This window comes from Mobula birostris, chromosome X (genome assembly GCF_030028105.1).
Source record: "Mobula birostris isolate sMobBir1 chromosome X, sMobBir1.hap1, whole genome shotgun sequence".
NCBI lineage: Eukaryota > Metazoa > Chordata > Chondrichthyes > Myliobatiformes > Myliobatidae > Mobula > Mobula birostris.
In genome coordinates, this window is record NC_092402.1 from 74,040,290 (window position 1) to 74,056,776 (window position 16,487).

The following is a 16,487-nucleotide window of genomic DNA, read 5'->3' on the forward strand; positions in this document are numbered from 1 at the left end:
TGCTTCCTGCAGAGTCCAATGTGAACTCTTTCTTCCAGTCTGAAACTGTCTCTGATTTTCTGCACGTGAGATTTTGGGTTTGGTTTTAGTTTTGATTGTAGACCATAAGATATAGGAGCAGAATTAGGCCAATTAGCTGCCTGCAGCAAAGAATTCCACTGATTCACCTTTCTCTGGCTACAGAAATTCCTCCTCATCTCCTTTTTGAAAGGACGCCCCTCTATTCTGATATGTGGTTTTGATTTATTATTGTCACCTGTATAAAGATACATGTGCCTTGCACACTGTTCATACAGATCAGATTATTACACAATGCATTGAGGTAGGACAAGGTAAAACAACAACAGAATGCAGAATAAAGTGTAACAGCTACAGAGGAAGTGCAGTGCAGGTAGACAATAAGGTGCAAGATCATAACGATGTAGATTGTGAGAATCAAGAGTTCATCTTGTCAGACTAGGGAACAATTTAATAGTCTTATTACAGTGGAGTAGAAGCTCTCCTTGAGCCTGGTGGTATGTGCTTTCATTATTTTGTATCTTCTGCCCAATGGAGGAGAGGAGAGAATGAGAGGGAGAGTAAATATTCTCAAGATTTCCAGTGTAAAGCAGCTCTTACCTGGCAGTGGGTCACATTTTCCCACTAACATCACATCCTATATCTTTTTGAAATCACTCTGGGAACAATCAGGAGCTTCCACGGTCCAGGATGCCGCACTGATGTCATGGTGTGCAGAAATCTGATTGGAAGGTCCTCAGCAACACAAGAGCTGCGGGAGGAACTGAGCACATCAGGCGACATCTTTGCAGGGAAATATCTCAGCAGAATTTTAAGGTCGATTTGGGAGTCCTCGTGCAGGATTCCTTAAAGGTTAGCTTGCAGGTTGAATCAGTGGTGAGAAAGGCAAATGCTGTTGCAGACAACGGGTGAACCCAAACGCAGGACACTGGCATGGAGATAGAGTCGGGATGCTAACGAGGACGTGAGCGTGGCTGGAGCTGAACAGCAAACCAAAGGATGAACGGAAAGGCAGGTGGCAGGTAATTCTTCTCTTCACATGGAGAGACAGAGTTAATACATGCAAACCTCATTGCTGAAACAAAACTTAGAATACACAATCTTAGGCGGCCGGGAACATGAATTACCACACTGGCTGAAACAACCATCTGGCGATGAGTGGATGCAAAGCCGGGGTATTTATGCTTTAGGTCTAGATGAGAATCAGGCATGTCGCAATCAAGGAGCCCGGGAGAACACGGGGAAAAGGGAATTAGGAGAATATGAGGAATCAACGGTCGGGACCGTGACAAATGCAATGATAGCATTCATTTCAAGAAGTCTAGGATATAAAACAAGTATGTAATGGTGAGGCCTCAATTAGAGTATTGTGAGCAGCTTTGGGCCCCTTATCTAAGAAGGGATGTGCTGACATTGGAGAGGGTTCAGAGGAAGTTTACAAGAATGATCCCAGGACTGAAAGGGTTATAATATGAGGAACATTTGATAGCTCTGCACCTGTACTTGCTGGAATTCAGAAGAATGAGGGGGAATCTCATTGAACCCTATTGAATGTTGAAAGGCCTTAATAGAATGGGTGTGACGAGGATGTTTCCTTTGGTGAGAGAGTCTAGGACCAGAGGACACAGCCTCAAAATAGAGGGATGTCCATTTAGAACTGAGAAGAAGAGGAATTTTTTCAGCCAGAGGGTGGTAAATCTGTGGAATTTGATGCCACAGTCATCTATGGAAGCCAAGTCACTAGATGCATTTAAGGCAGAGATTAATAGGTTCTTGATTAGTTGGGACATGAAAGGTTATGGGGAGAAGGCAGGAGAATGGAGTTAAGAGGGAAATGGATCGGCCATGATGAAATGGCAGAGCACACTTGATGTGCCAAATAGCCTAATTCTGCTCCTATGTCTCATGGTCTTATGGAGACCCATCATCTAGAATGGGTATGTCCAAATGAAGGGTCTCAACCCAAAACATCAACTGTCCATTTCCCTCCATAGATGTTGCCTGATTTGCTGAGTTCCTCCACTCCTCTTGTATCATTCCAGATTCAATTATCTGCAGACTCTTGTGTCTCCAAAGGATAGTCAGGAAGGTTTTGTAAGAGTTAGAAGTGGGCAGTGCAAGGTTGTGGGCAATATCAGGTTGGAGGCAGTGAAGGAGAGATCTCCTGACGTGACAGTATAGGATATGGTAGCTTGTAGTTTGTTTCATTGTCTATAGGGTCATGGTCAATGGTATGTATAAGGAAGTACTCAAGTGTTGCCATCTTATCTGTGCAAGATAGAGTTCAATCTCCCAGACCACAATGGCACCACTCTCCATTGCAGGTTTGATGACAAGGCTGGGGTTGGTGCAGAGCGGATGGAGAGCAGTGTTTTTGGAGGGAGTGAGTCTGAAGGGGTGAGGGAAGGCATCTGGTATCACGTCAGTGATTGGAAATGAGAAGATCAAGAGAGGATAAAAAAGCCAGAAGGAGGAGCCCAAGAGGAAGAGGACTGTTAGAGACAAGAGAAGGCATCATCATTGGGGAGTGGGAGGAGGAATCTGAACCAAAGAAATCGTCATGCAAGTGCTGACAACAGAAGAAGAATAGCCAAACATCATGACGATTCCAGTATGCATTGAGGAGCAGGAAGAGGAGTACAAAGACGAGTCCTTTGCTGAGATAGAGCACTCATAATAAGAGATGGGGAGGTCAGTGGAGGTGGAGTGGTAAAGACCCAGCAGGGATCGGAATTGGGGAAAGGAGTGGGGTTAGTAGAAAGTAATGAGAAGGAGGGTTTGCAGGAATGGGGATGAAAGGAGAAATGGGGGAGAGAGGGGGTTTGGGGGAGTTTTGGGAGGTGAGATCATAGGCATGTTCGGGTTGTGGGAAGAGGTGAGATCAGCAGCAGCAGAAGAGTGCAGAGATGCCCAGAAAGTGTCTGGAGCCTGGAAGTGAGCAGGAGAAGTCGGAGAACCAGGCACAGTGTGGGGAAGATAACCTTCAAATAACTTTCAATTACATTCCAACAATCCTTGTTAAAATAGCTGAAACTGCCCAGGAGCCTGCCATCCTCTGTCATTAATGACATAATTAGGGAGAAGATGCAGATTGGTGGCTGTGCACGGGGATGTTTTATTTTAAATTCAACATTAATTTTCACATTGGTATTCGAAAGATTCTTCTCTGAAGATTCATTCTTGAAGATCCTTATTCCAATTAACCAAGTGCAGAAGTTTGAAGAGACTTATTCATGTTAATTAGTTTCTTTAGTAAGCATATGATCTTCTTAAACTGATTTTCCTTTACCTTATTTGAAGGAGACTGGCTAAATCCACATTGCTTCTCATCCCACTGTTTGGGGTCAACTACATTGTCTTTGTCTTTGTCCCTGACCGTTTGAACGACTACTTCAGGCTGGTCTTTGACCTGGCTCTGGGGTCCTTCCAGGTAGGTACTATGACCTTTATAAACTCCTCAGATAGTCTTTGTTCTTTCAGACATCTGCAAAGAGAAGTTATTAATAAATGTATTTTGAACCAAAGGTGCCATGGTATGGAGCACAGGAACACAAGTTGTCCCACGACCCCATTCAATGAAGTTGTGACTAATCTTTATCCACCACTGCTCTCTACCTTGATGTTCTTTGGAACTAAAGTCTCAGGCTTGAAACCACCATATGAATTCAAATGGCTTGAAGAACTTTACTGTGTGACAAAGTACGTTGCAGACATGAACTGGGGTTGACACAAAATAATCTGCAGATGCTGGGGTCAAAGCAACACTCACAACACGCTGGAGGAACTCAGCATGTCGGGCAGCATCCGTGGAAAAGATCGGTCGATGTTTCGGGCCAGAACCCTTCGTGAAGGTCCGAAACGTCGACCGATCTTTTCCACGGATGCTGCCCGACCTGCTGATTTCCTCCAGCGTGTTGTAACTGGGGTTGATATTACCACATTAAAATGAGTTTGGTATTCCAATCCCACTTTAACCTAGGCATGAGCCTGCCGAATACAGGCTGTCCCTAATTTTACACATATTGTTCCTGTGGGAAATGGACAGGAGTCACATTAAATATTGAGCAAAGTGTTGTGTCTTTAATATTTCAATGATATATATATAGATTGGTTGATTAAGCATTCTTGTTCATTTAAATAATTCATATTGGGTTATATGTATAAATACGTGAATCACATCCATTGTCACACTACCACGAGATACGTGTGCGCCTCGCTTTAAGTAAACCCAAAGATAGGCTCACATTCCCAGCTCTCTTGTTTTCTTCTAATTGGTTTATGCTTTGACGTCACAAAACATAACACAAAGATCCTCTAAAGTTATAACTGGTGGTTTTAACAAACATTTCCAGCAGTAAAAAGCAGGGAGGCTTGCTAAATTTAAGCAAGAGAATCAGCCCATTTGTACTGCCAGGTATGTAATCTGCTCTTCTGATCAGTGAACAAGAACACATGCCAGGAGCCAGCAGGTCCTGCTTTTAATATGCAGATCAGACTCTAGTTTAAGTGGGACTGTTTGAGTGGTCAGAGTTGAACATGATGGGAATAGTATGCAAAGTCAATGGATATCAGGAAGCTCTATTTGGCAAGATCAGCGGGGAGAATGTCATGATACGGCACGCAAAGAGAGCAGAGACAGAAGAGAACTCATTCCTTTTGCCAGGGATGTACTTGCTGACTAATACAGGAAAAGCTTGGACTGCATCACCGTAAGTCAAAAACCACTTTGGCACAGCCAGTGCAAACCTCTGTACTATATCTTGGTAAACTGGGACAGAGCTCAAAATGAAAGGGCAAAAAGTCGAATATTTCTAATCTGCTGGCTTTCAAACCACTCAAGCCACTTATTCTCTCTGAGTCCACCAGCTACTCCATTCCAAATGTATTTAATTCAAGCAAAGGTTAATGTCTGAATGTATAACCAGTAGTGACAAGTGTGATTTGTGTAAACTTATTGTCCTTTCCCCACTCTTCCCAGGGTTTCATTGTTGCGATCCTGTACTGTTTTTTGAATGGAGAGGTAAGATCTATCATATCTACACTGGCTTTGAAGTCAAGTTGGCATTGATTGCCGCAGGCCTGCTTTCCTTGTGTGGTTGCAAGACAGGTGGCAAGGACTAGGACTCAATCCTCAGCATTGCGTTTAGCGTGGCATCTGGGCTCAGTTGGGATGGCCTCGCCTGTCAGTGCTGACCTCCAGTGTTAGATGGGTGGAATTACAGGCTGGTCTGCCAGGAACCATCAATTTATGGGACTTGTCACTCAGGGACTTGGATTAAAAATATGTTTCCTTAGGTGGCTATGTTCTTTTTTTTTCTTTCTTGTTATTTTGAATGCACAGGTATGTTTTGGCACCGTAGCCCCAGAGGAACACTGTCTCGTTCGGCTGTATCCACGTATGGTTTGAATGACAGCTAAACTTGATTTGATTTGAAGTTCTGTCTTGATATATTCCCCACCTGATATGTTCAGGTAGTGACACTGCAGCAGAATAGATTCAGAATGCAGAAGAAATTCACCGGGATGTTGCCTGGAATGGAGGTCTTTAGTTACCAGGAAAAATAAATAATTCTGGGATTGTTCTCAATAAAGTACAGGAGGCTGAGGAGATTTATAAAATTATGATGGCCATAAATAGAGTAGATATTCATAGTCTTTTTCCAAGGGAAGGGGAGTTTAAAACTAGAAGATGTGAGTTTAGGATGAGAGAAGAAATCCTTTAAAGAGATGTGATACATTTTTTTTGTCATCAAGGGTGGCGGATATAAGGAATGAACTGCCAGAGGTGGTAGAGCCCGGTACGATTACAACATTAATAAGATATTTGGACAAGTACATGGATAGGAAAGGTTCAGAGGGATATAGGCCAAAGATAAGAAAATGAGATTAATGTAGATAGGCACCTTTAAAGAAAATTATTTTAAAATTTATTATGTGCTCCTTTTTTTTATACAACTTGGGATTTTCATATATGCGTTCTCAAACAAAGGAGACACTGCACAAGTATTCAAGGCTAGAAAAAACACTTTATTAGAACTAGCACAAATGCAATAGAGAAAGGCAAACAAATGTCTACAGTAGTAGCAGTACAGAAATTAAAATAATACTTAGCATTCACTAAACCAGCCGATCTCTGCAGTGTTGAAGAGGGCACTTTCTGACAGTTCTGACAATCTCACACTCAGCATTCATTCTCATTCTTTCTCTTTCTTTCTCTCTCTCTCTCTCTCTCTCTCTCTCTCTCACTCACTCGACATACTCTAACTCCCTCAACGTACTTGTCTCTAGCTTCTTTGCATCAGCACTGGTCATGACCAAAACTCTCCCACTGCACAAAGAAAGTGCCCCTTTTTATATCCTTTAAGATTCCTTCACCCTGGTACTTTTCTATCCCTTTGTGGCACCCCCTCATCTCTTATGACCTCCAGCCCAGAAACATTATTTGGGAAAAAGAAGACAACAGGTCTGTAAGTAGGAAAGCATTATTTACCAGTATCTCATCTTAATGATGTGTATTCAAAATAGAGACAAATTATTGGTCAATAAGAGGAAAACAGGCCATTACCACATTCCAACCTGACACCATTTTGTCTTCAAATTTCCATTTATTTTGACGTGTACCAAGGAAGAATCACGTTTAACTCTCTCCTCACAGCATCTCAGTCAGCATTGACAAGTCGTGCTCTATAACTCTATGAATTTTTAACTCCCTTTGCAATTTTGGAAAGTTCATTCAAGCCAGCTCAAAGTCTTGTTTTTCAAAGAGGAAACATTTTCCAGAGACATAGAAAATGGCCACTCAGCCCATCAAATCAATGCTAGATCACAATGCAGTCCTATTCCTCCACTAATTTTGCCCTGTAACCTCCTCTCTCCACATTCTCAACAACTCATCTTGATTTTACTGGGACAATTCTCACTGGCCATTTAGTCTACCAATCCTCATGTCTTTTGGCACATGGGAGAAAACTGGAGGATGCAGGGAAACCCAAGCAATTTCAAGGAAATATGTGAACTTCCTACAGACAGTGCTCTAGTCCAGGATTGAGCCAAGTATGCTGAATCTCTGAAGCAGAAGCTCTATCCAATGACACTATTGTGATGTAAAAGCATCCGTTAGTCTTGCAAGACCATGGATCTGCGCCTGGAAAGTCTTCACTCTCCAGGGCGCAGGCCTGGGCAAGGTTGTATAGAAGTCCAGCAGTTGCCCATGCTGCAAGTCTCCCCTCTCCACGACACCAATGTTGTCCAAGGGAAGGGCATTAGGACCCATACAGCTTGGCAACAGTGTCGTTGCAGAGCACTGTGTGATTAAGTGCCCTCAAGGACACAACACGTTCCCTCGGCTGGGGCTCAAACTCACAACCTTCAGGTAGCTAGTCCCATGCCTTAACCACTTGGCCACGTGCCCACTATTGTGATGACCAATTTGGAATTGACTTGTTCACCAGGTTACTCTGGCTAGTTGGCCAGAACTATGCAGAGAGTACAGATACCTTCAAGTCAAATCTTTCTGCAGGAGCACTGCAGGGCAAGTTAACTTGCAGGTACGAGAACTGGTGGATAGCTGACTGCAGTTAAAGTGTCCATTTCTTATTCCCATCTTATCATCTCCCATTTGGCTACACCATATTTCTCTGCATTAAGCACCCCATTCACCATTCTAAACATTTCTTCCCTCCTGGTTGGGTGCAGTTTGTACTAGATAAGGAATAATCTCCTACTCCAACCACTTCCCACAACCATTACAAGGACAAGGGCAGCAACCACCCAAAAGTTGCTTGGAGATATATCATTAATTCTTTATTGTCACTGGGTCTAAATCCTGGAGGTATTTCCCCGGCTGCATCATGGAAGGCTCTCAAAAGAAGGACTTCAAAAGGTCACAAGCTTCTAAATTATGGACAGACATCAAATGCTGACTTTTTTAGCAATGTTCAGATCCCAAAATAATGAATATACTTTTTTTTATTGCAAAGCTGGCTTGCATTGATTCCAGAGTTGATTTCTATTTCAATAATTCTGAGTTCATGCAAGACTTAAGAATGTCTAAAGAATAACATTCCTGTTGACCCAATCTGGCTACCTCAGCAGGATGCTAAGCCAGCAATGCAGACAGAGCCAGTTAAGTAGTTGTATGTATCCTTGAGTGCATCTGTGGTATTGGCCAACAGAATGAGTGGACTTGGCTGTGAAATGCCCTTTTTGGTTTCTTTTAGATTTTTGCACCAATGAAGAGACATTCCCCAGAAGATAATTGACTGCATTGAATTTAAGTCATCCTTGCCAAAGTCTTCCATTGCAGACATTAGCAAATCTAGGAATCCACATTTGTCACCTTTTGCCAGCACCTCTAATATTCAAACAACGCAACTAGGAGAAAGAGGGAAATCCTCTAAAACACTAATCCCGACAAAGTATGAAGTTGTATAAGATGTAGGTGAGGCCTAATATGGAGTATTGTGTGCAGTTTTGGTCATCTACCTACAGGAAAGATGTAAATTCAGTTGAAAGAATACAGAGATTACAAGGATGTTACTGGGACTGGAGGGCCCGAGTTATAAGGAAAGATTGAATAGCTTAGGAGTGTATTCTTTAGAATGTAGAAGATGAGAGGAGAGTTGATAGAGGTATATAAAATTATGAGGGATATAGACAGGGTAAATACAAGCAGGCCTCTTCCACTGAGGTTGGGTGGGACTACAACCAGAGGTTATGGGTTAAGTGTGAAAGGTGAAAAGTTGAAGGGAAACATAAAGGGGAGACGACTTCACTCAGGGGGTCATGAGAGTGTGGAATGAGCTGCCAACACAGATGGTGCATGCGAGCTCAATTTTAACATTAAAGAGAAGTTTGGATAGGTACATGGATGGTAGGGGTATGGAGGGCTGTGGTTTTGGTGCAGGTCAATGGGAGTTGTTCCTTTCCACACTTTGTGGCACATTGGGCGGCAATCTTGCCGTTTCTTTAGCATTTTTGTCTGTTTTTTACGAGGCCGACCAGCATGGATGGAAAGCGCGCAAGGTTCCGGTTGAATTCGAACCTGTGACCACTCACCTCAAAGTCCGTTGTGGATGCCACTACACCACCGAACAGCCAGTTGATTGGAATAGGCAGTTTAAATGGTTTGACATGGACTAGATGGGCCAAAAGGCTTGTGTCTGGGATGTACTTTGACTCTATGAGTTGTACTTTAAGCAACCACCCTCCTGCACCAACTCTCTCATCTGCTTTCCCTTCAAACCAATTTCCCACTGGAAATTAGTGCTCAGTGAATTTACTTTGATAAGCTTTACAAATCTTTAGTCTAAAAGCTTTACAGACTTTAGGCTGTACTTTAGATATCTGTTTACAAAGGATGAGTAATGGTTTTCAGGATTCAGCTGCTATTCCTGTAGTATGTTAACACAAGAGAGTCTGCAGATGCTAGAAATCTTGAGCAACACACACAGAATACTGGAGGATCTCAGCAGGTCAGATAACATCCATGGAAATGAATAAACAGTCAATCTCGACTGGAAGGGAAGAGGGCAGTAGCCAAAATAAGAAGGTGGGGGAAGGGGGAAGAGTACAAGCTGGCCAGTGAGAGGTGAGACCAGATGAGGGGGAAGGTGTGTGGTTGGGGGGGGGGGGGGTGGTTGAAGTGAGAACCTGGAGGGGATGAGTGAATGAGGTGAAGGGCTGAAGAAGAAGAAATCTAATAGGAGAGGACAGTGGGCCATGGAAGAAAGGGGAGGAGGAGGGGCATCAGAGGGAGGAGATGGGCAGGGGAGGAGTAAGAGGGTAAACAGAAGGGGGAATGGAAGAGAGAGAGGAGGAGGGAGGGAGAGAGTTTGTATGTTCTCCAAATGACCACGTGGGTTTCCTCTAGGTGCTTTGGTTTCCTCCCATATGGGTTATGCTTAGGGTTAGTAAGGTGTGGGCATGCTAGGTTGACACTGGAAGTGTGGCGACACTTGCGGACTGCCCCGAGGATGTGTTAGTCATTGAAGCAGACAACGTATTCCATTGTATGTTTCGAGGTTTCAATGTACACATGACAAATAAAGCTAATCATTAAAAAGAATTAAGCATAAATGTTTATGGAACTCTATTATATAATCAGACTCAATAGCAGATTGAAAACACATGATTAGACAGACAGATACAAACAGAATACTGAAAGAGCTCAGCAGGTCAGGCAGCATCTATGGAGGGAAATGAATAGTTGATGTTTTGAGCCAAAACTCTTCATCCGCACTGGCCTGTCCAGCATGTTGTGTATGTTGTTTAAGATTTCCAACATCTGCACAATCTCTTGTGTCCTACATAGTTATCCATTGACACCTTGATTGTGAATTCCAAACCGAAGAATGTCTTAGCCAAGCCTTATCTCTGATAACCTCATTTCTTTTGCCTTTCCCTCCACGCACTTCTAACATACCAGTGCAATGTAAAGTAAGATAATAAACATATGATGCTCATACCTAATTAATATTTCTCAAGAAATGATAGATACAATTTGATCAGAGAAGTTTTAACCACAGGGGATTGGTTAGAACATACAACACAGAATAGTACAGCACAGGAACAGACCCTTCAGCACAACATTGTGGTTACCAATGAAACTAATAATCAAATGTCTAGCTAAACTAATCCCTTTTGCCAACACAATATCCATATCCTTCCTTTTCCTGCACAATCATGAGCCTGCCTTAGAGCTTTCGAGCTCCCCTATCTTATTTACCTCCACCACCACTCCTGGCAGCATATTCCAGGGCACTCACCACATCTGTCCTCTCACTGCTGCCTTCTTCTTCTTCTTAAGCCCATCACCCCTAATGAGGCCTATGCCACTGACAGCACCAGAGTCTTCTGACCTGCCTGGGCCATTCTTTCAGTCTTTCTTTTGCAACCAGGCTTGGGACCATCTATGGCAGAGTTGTCCTCTCACTGTGCTTCAGTTTTAAAAACCATTTAGATTTGCCACAATCAGCTCCACAAAGTGTTTCTGTTAGTAGAGCATAAACATATGAATATTGTATTAAATGTGCTTACCATAACCTTTCTCTAACACCTAATGTATTGAAACATACTGCAAGACACTGGTGTTCCATTATCCCAATTCAATGTTAAGCTTCTTTTAGCTCATTCGCAACCCTACCCGTAACTCTGGGCCTTGTGTCTGATCGATATAATTGTCCACTGACAAGCTCTCACATAAAGCACGTTTTGTTCCACCACATGCAAACACTAAATGCACTTCTCCCTATGTTGGCCAATCACTGGGCTACGTTCTCCAAACTCCAAACTTAGACAAACAAATTCGACAAGCAAGACCATCAATTAATCTTTTCTTTTTTCTTCCCATTATTAAACTGCTGTAAGCATTGATTTTATGGAAACCTACAGTACAAAGGAGAATGGAATAAGTGACTGATTTTTAGAGCCTCCACTGATGAAGATTTTGCACTTGGTTCTGCAGGTGCAGCTGGAGCTTGGCCGGAAGTGGCGGAGATGGTGCACACAATGGTACCTCACAGCCAACTCAAGATACTGCTTCCCGTCCATGGAGAACCATGCCACAAAGGAAGGCACCCAAATATCAATGGTGTCCTGTTACAGCTCCCAAATCCAAGCTGCTAACAATGATCACCCTGACCCAAACGTCACGACTGTGCAGTGAAGTGAAAGTTAGGTTGGGTTAGGGACGGAGGGTACCACACCTTCCAATTTAAGCGGAGATTTTCTGAGCATTCAATATCAGCCACGCACAACATGAAATCTGACCATAGAGTCATAGGCATACTTGTTTGACACCACAAGCCATTAGAAAATCAGCCTTAGAAGGTGATGATTAAGGTAATTTAGCATTTTTATTCAATGATACTCATTGCCATATGAAATAAAATAATTGTTTCACTCTTGAGATAGCTGTCAGTGGCGCCAGTAAATGAAGACCTTGACGAATCATATGAGGTTTCTCTGAGCATTTCTGGACCTCCATTAAAATTTTAGACATAGGAATGCTGCACAGACAGAAATTCATATTGTGTGGTGTGATGCACTAACCTCTGATCATTCTAAGCCACTTCTAAAATTCCGCTCCTTGGATTTCACCAGATTTGAATTTCAGAAGTGAACTTTAACTGGAAATGTTACTTCATCATAGTGTGAGCAGCAGAGATCACATTTCTGCTTGTTATCTGCTTTGTAGGATGTAAAATAGACTCTTAGTTTTTAAAATGAATTTTAATGTGATTGCATTTCTCATCAATCCAGTGAGCTTCGTGCTGAGGATGGTTGTTTAGTTGCGTGCAGCCCTTTCATCTCTAACCAAGCAGACAGGATTCAAATATAAGCCATAACCTTGCCTCATTCACTGTGTGTGACACATCTGTGATGTTTCTGGGTGGTGACAAGATGCTATGTCAGTGAAAGATGCTCCTTCATTCCTGGCAAGTGTCTCATTACAGGGCTTCTAATCCCATCTATCAGTCGTGATTCCTGGAGCTGCCAGTATAGTCTATTCATAGAATCACAGAACATGCTAACAGGCCCTTCAGCCCGTCAAGTCTTTCCTGTTCTTCAGATTCCTGTCCACACTAATCCTACACTATTCTCCCCACATTCCCATCAACTTCTAAACCCTCAGTTACGCATTAGGATCAATTTACAATGTCTATCTATCTGAGCACTCTGTACGTCTTTGGGATGCAAGAGAAAACTGGAGCATCCAGAGGAGTCCATAGAGTCGCAGGGTGAGCGGGCAAACTTCCCACAGGCAGCACTGGAGGAGAGGACTGGATGCAGGTTGCTGGAGCTGTGAGATAGCGCCACTGTTCACCTTTGGTGATGCTGACCATATAATTCACAATAAGGAAGCTGGGTCAATTGGGAAAAAGGGGAGCAGTGGAGGGGCAGAGCAGTAGCCCAGGCAGCAGATCAGTAGAGCTAGGGGAGTTGGGGGGAGGGTGTAAGCAGAAAGTCTGGGAGTGGGAGTGAGCACTGAGGATAGAATTTTGGAGCTGGTGTGTGGAAGATATGTAAGTCAGGAGTGAAGCAGTAAGGCTGAGAGTGAGAAAGGTAGAAAGAAGTTGAGCATGTAGCCAAGAGCCATGAGGAACTGACCGATGCCACCCAGAATCCTTATCTGGATCCCCAATATTTTACTGTGCTTCACTGTAGCCATCATGGAGAGCAAATTAACCCCGTAGTATAAACTACCTTCCCCATCACACCTCTGCTCCATCAGCCACTTTCTTGGGAGGTCTTTCCCTGTCTGGTGATCCTTATCACATAGAGGAAAAAAAGATTACTCTGTACAGTTGCTGAGACAGTGAAGTTAAAGACCATCAACCAGTAATTTATACACTGTAGTTGTTTATTTTGGTGCAATACAACAACAAATGGCAAATAAAAGGCATAAAATGCAAACGTCCTCAGGTGTGTGTAAGCTGTGAAATGATGATAATGAATGCTACCAATTCTGGAAATTTCTATTAGTTTCAAGTTTAAGTTTAATTGTCATGCAACCATACATGAATACCCATGAGTACAGCCAAATGAAACAGCATTACTCTGGGGCCAAGGTGCAAAACACAGTACCATCAGTCACATATAACACATAATATATCAGTAGAATACAGACACACAAAAAAATACAGTCCAAGTCGCTGAGTCCTTGAATGTTGCAACAGTTTGCAGTCGAACACAATCCAACTTGTCTTCAGCCAAGCGAAAACTGATGGGGGGCAGCACCAACTCCCAAGAATGTGCTTTGATCTGTCCATGCCCAGGGTCTTTTCTGCACAGCTACATTACCCGAGGGGAACTGTCCAGACTGCAGAGGAGCAGAAGGGGTGAGTTGTTACCAGAGCATCCTGACCTGAAGAGTGCAATGCACCAACAGCGGTGTCTTTACAACAGCCATGTATACGCAATCCTTTAACACTCTCTTACACATATACACAGTACTGCTTCCTCATCGAGCCCCCAACAGCACAGAAACAGCCATTTGGCTCATCATGTCCACATCGACACTTTTGCCTAGTTGCATTAATCTCACTTACCTGCATACCTTGCCTGTTTTAGGTGTCTGCCTAAATGTCACTTAAATGTAGTAAATGCATCTGATTACGCAGCTTCCTGTGACAGTGTGTTTCAGATGTCAACCTCTCTACTAAACTCATAGAAACCATCAACTACTTACATACAAAATAAAACAGCCAACAATAAATTCATTCCTTCTCTTGTCTCTTCATTTTCTGAGCTCTTAACAGCAAGCTGCGTTTAACATATTTGAAACATCCACTCCAGGACTTGGTAATTCTAGTGGATCAGTTTTCTCGAGAGGCTTCAAACACACCTTGTCTCAAGTCCTTCAATAAATGTTGTTCAACATGATTGTCCTCTTTACTGTGAGTAGAATGTACTACATATTCATAATCACATCTATTCGCATGAACTTAATCTGGAGATTGATAACTCACAATACTGCACCTTGCCCATAATTCAGAGGCCCTTCCCATGTGCCCAATACTGATTTGCACTATCTGAATGGAGACTGTTTAAGGTACTTCAGATACATGGCCTGGCTGATAACTAATTGACTTGCTTTGATGCCGAAGATTACTGTTGCTTCCTCAATGAAGTGTGCTGGTCTAGATACACTCCTCTCTTGCAGCATTCCCATTTCTACCTCCTCAGTTGATGCCACTGTGTATATGATACCCCAGTGGGACAGTTCCATGAACTTGCCACTTGCTATTCAGTCATTTGGAGACCAGCATCTTCGCAGGTAGTTATCATCTTCAGAAAGATACAGCGCATCTACCCGCATATTGTGACAATTGTAGTATTTGACCAGTTTGAACTGAGGCTGAGTAATTCCCGTAACATCCAAGGCAAGACACAAGGCCTTTTGGTTTCCTGTTGGATTTGTATGTAGCACGTCATAAAGGGGAGGACCAGGCACCCAGACCAATCCCATGAGCTGATTTCCAAAGCAATACAAGCTTATGATTTTTAGTGCTGTCTCTGCTCTGGCAGCTATTCAACATACTCCCTTGAACATCAGGTCTACTAAATTAAATATTTCACCTGAATTCCCTTATCTATGAGTCAGCATGCCAAGTGCTCCACAATGCCCAATCTGAAAAAGTTTGGAAGCTCCATTTTTATCGACCACCTGATCACGATTTCACTAGCCATTCCCTTGGGTGCATATATAACCATATAACAAATACAGCACTGAAACCAGCTATCTCGGCCCTTCTAGTCCATGCTGAACGCTTACTCTCACCTAGTCCCACCGACCTGCACTGAGCCCATAACCCTCCATTCCTTTCCTGTCCATATATCTATCCAATTTAACTTTAAACGACAACATCGAACCTGCCTCAACCACTTCTGCTGGAAGCTCGTTCCACACAGCTACCACTCCCTGAGTAAAGAAGTCCCCCCTCATGTTACCCCTAAACTTTTGCCCTTTCACTCTCAACTCATGCAAACACATATCTCTTGAAAATCTCTGACATTACTAGATCGAAATATCCCATCAGAGCTTTTAACTATGCCCCCATACAAGACCTAGTCTAGAGTTTCTGGAACAGGTAGACTCACCAACGTCTTGTCAGTCTCCAGCTCCACCACCAATAACAATAACTACTGTATATTCAATAATAACTCAGTAACCAGACTATTGTCTTCTATTCCTATTCTCTGTCCTCAGCAGGGACCCAGACAAAACTGTCCGAGCTCAGGAATATTCTCACTACTTTACATACATGACAAAAGCTTGGATCTGCTTTAATCCCTCAGAGCCTGCCACCATTCTGGGTCAGTGCCCTGCTGCTCCCTCGAGCAGCTATATTCCAAAAATGAACCCTATTTTAGGCTCTTTTTATGTTTCTCCTTGCATCAGCGAACAAAGGAGTTCTATCAAAATCATATTCACATTGAAGGCAGTAACATTCAGCTAACAGCAGGGGCTGGTATAACAATGCTCAGTGAGGTTCCTTGAAGATTGAGGAAGCGCAGTTCAATGAGTTATACACCAGAAAACTTGACCTGCTAATACAAAGACAATAAAAAGCATAGAACTACTGCTGATATAAACAGCCAGACAATAATTTGATTGAGGGTCCTTCTCTATTTGAATGGAGACTTCTCCGCCAGTAACACACCGAACAAAGGAATGGCATGCAAATTCATCAACCATTTATTCAGTGGACATTTATCGGGCCAAATATCAGATTATTATAAATATTAAAGGAAAATTCTGCACCCAGTTGTCAGGAAGCACATATATATGCAGCATTTCATTGACTGCATCCCAAATATTGCCAAAGTTAAATGCTATCTTTGCCACTGCCCACCCCTCCATCACTCCTGCTAATATCCTCACCTACTACCTCACCTCATTGGTTGACTGCTACAATCTGCCCTCCCAGAATTCAACCATACCCAAATCTTCATCTCCTCATCCT

General features: G+C 42.9%; 1 protein-coding gene across 1 annotated transcript in view; it reads left to right on the forward strand.

Annotated features, from left to right (window-relative positions):
* The window catches only part of LOC140191531 (vasoactive intestinal polypeptide receptor-like), a 121,403-nt gene extending 107,988 nt beyond the window's left edge, over window positions 1–13,415 (forward strand). The window contains exons 11-13 of the mRNA XM_072248979.1: window positions 3,319–3,448; window positions 4,997–5,038; window positions 11,483–13,415. Of these exons, the coding sequence (XP_072105080.1) occupies window positions 3,319–3,448; window positions 4,997–5,038; window positions 11,483–11,683 (373 nt within the window). The 3' untranslated portion in view covers window positions 11,684–13,415. The remainder of the gene's footprint in view (window positions 1–3,318; window positions 3,449–4,996; window positions 5,039–11,482) is intronic.
* Window positions 13,416–16,487: the final 3,072 nt, after the last annotated feature.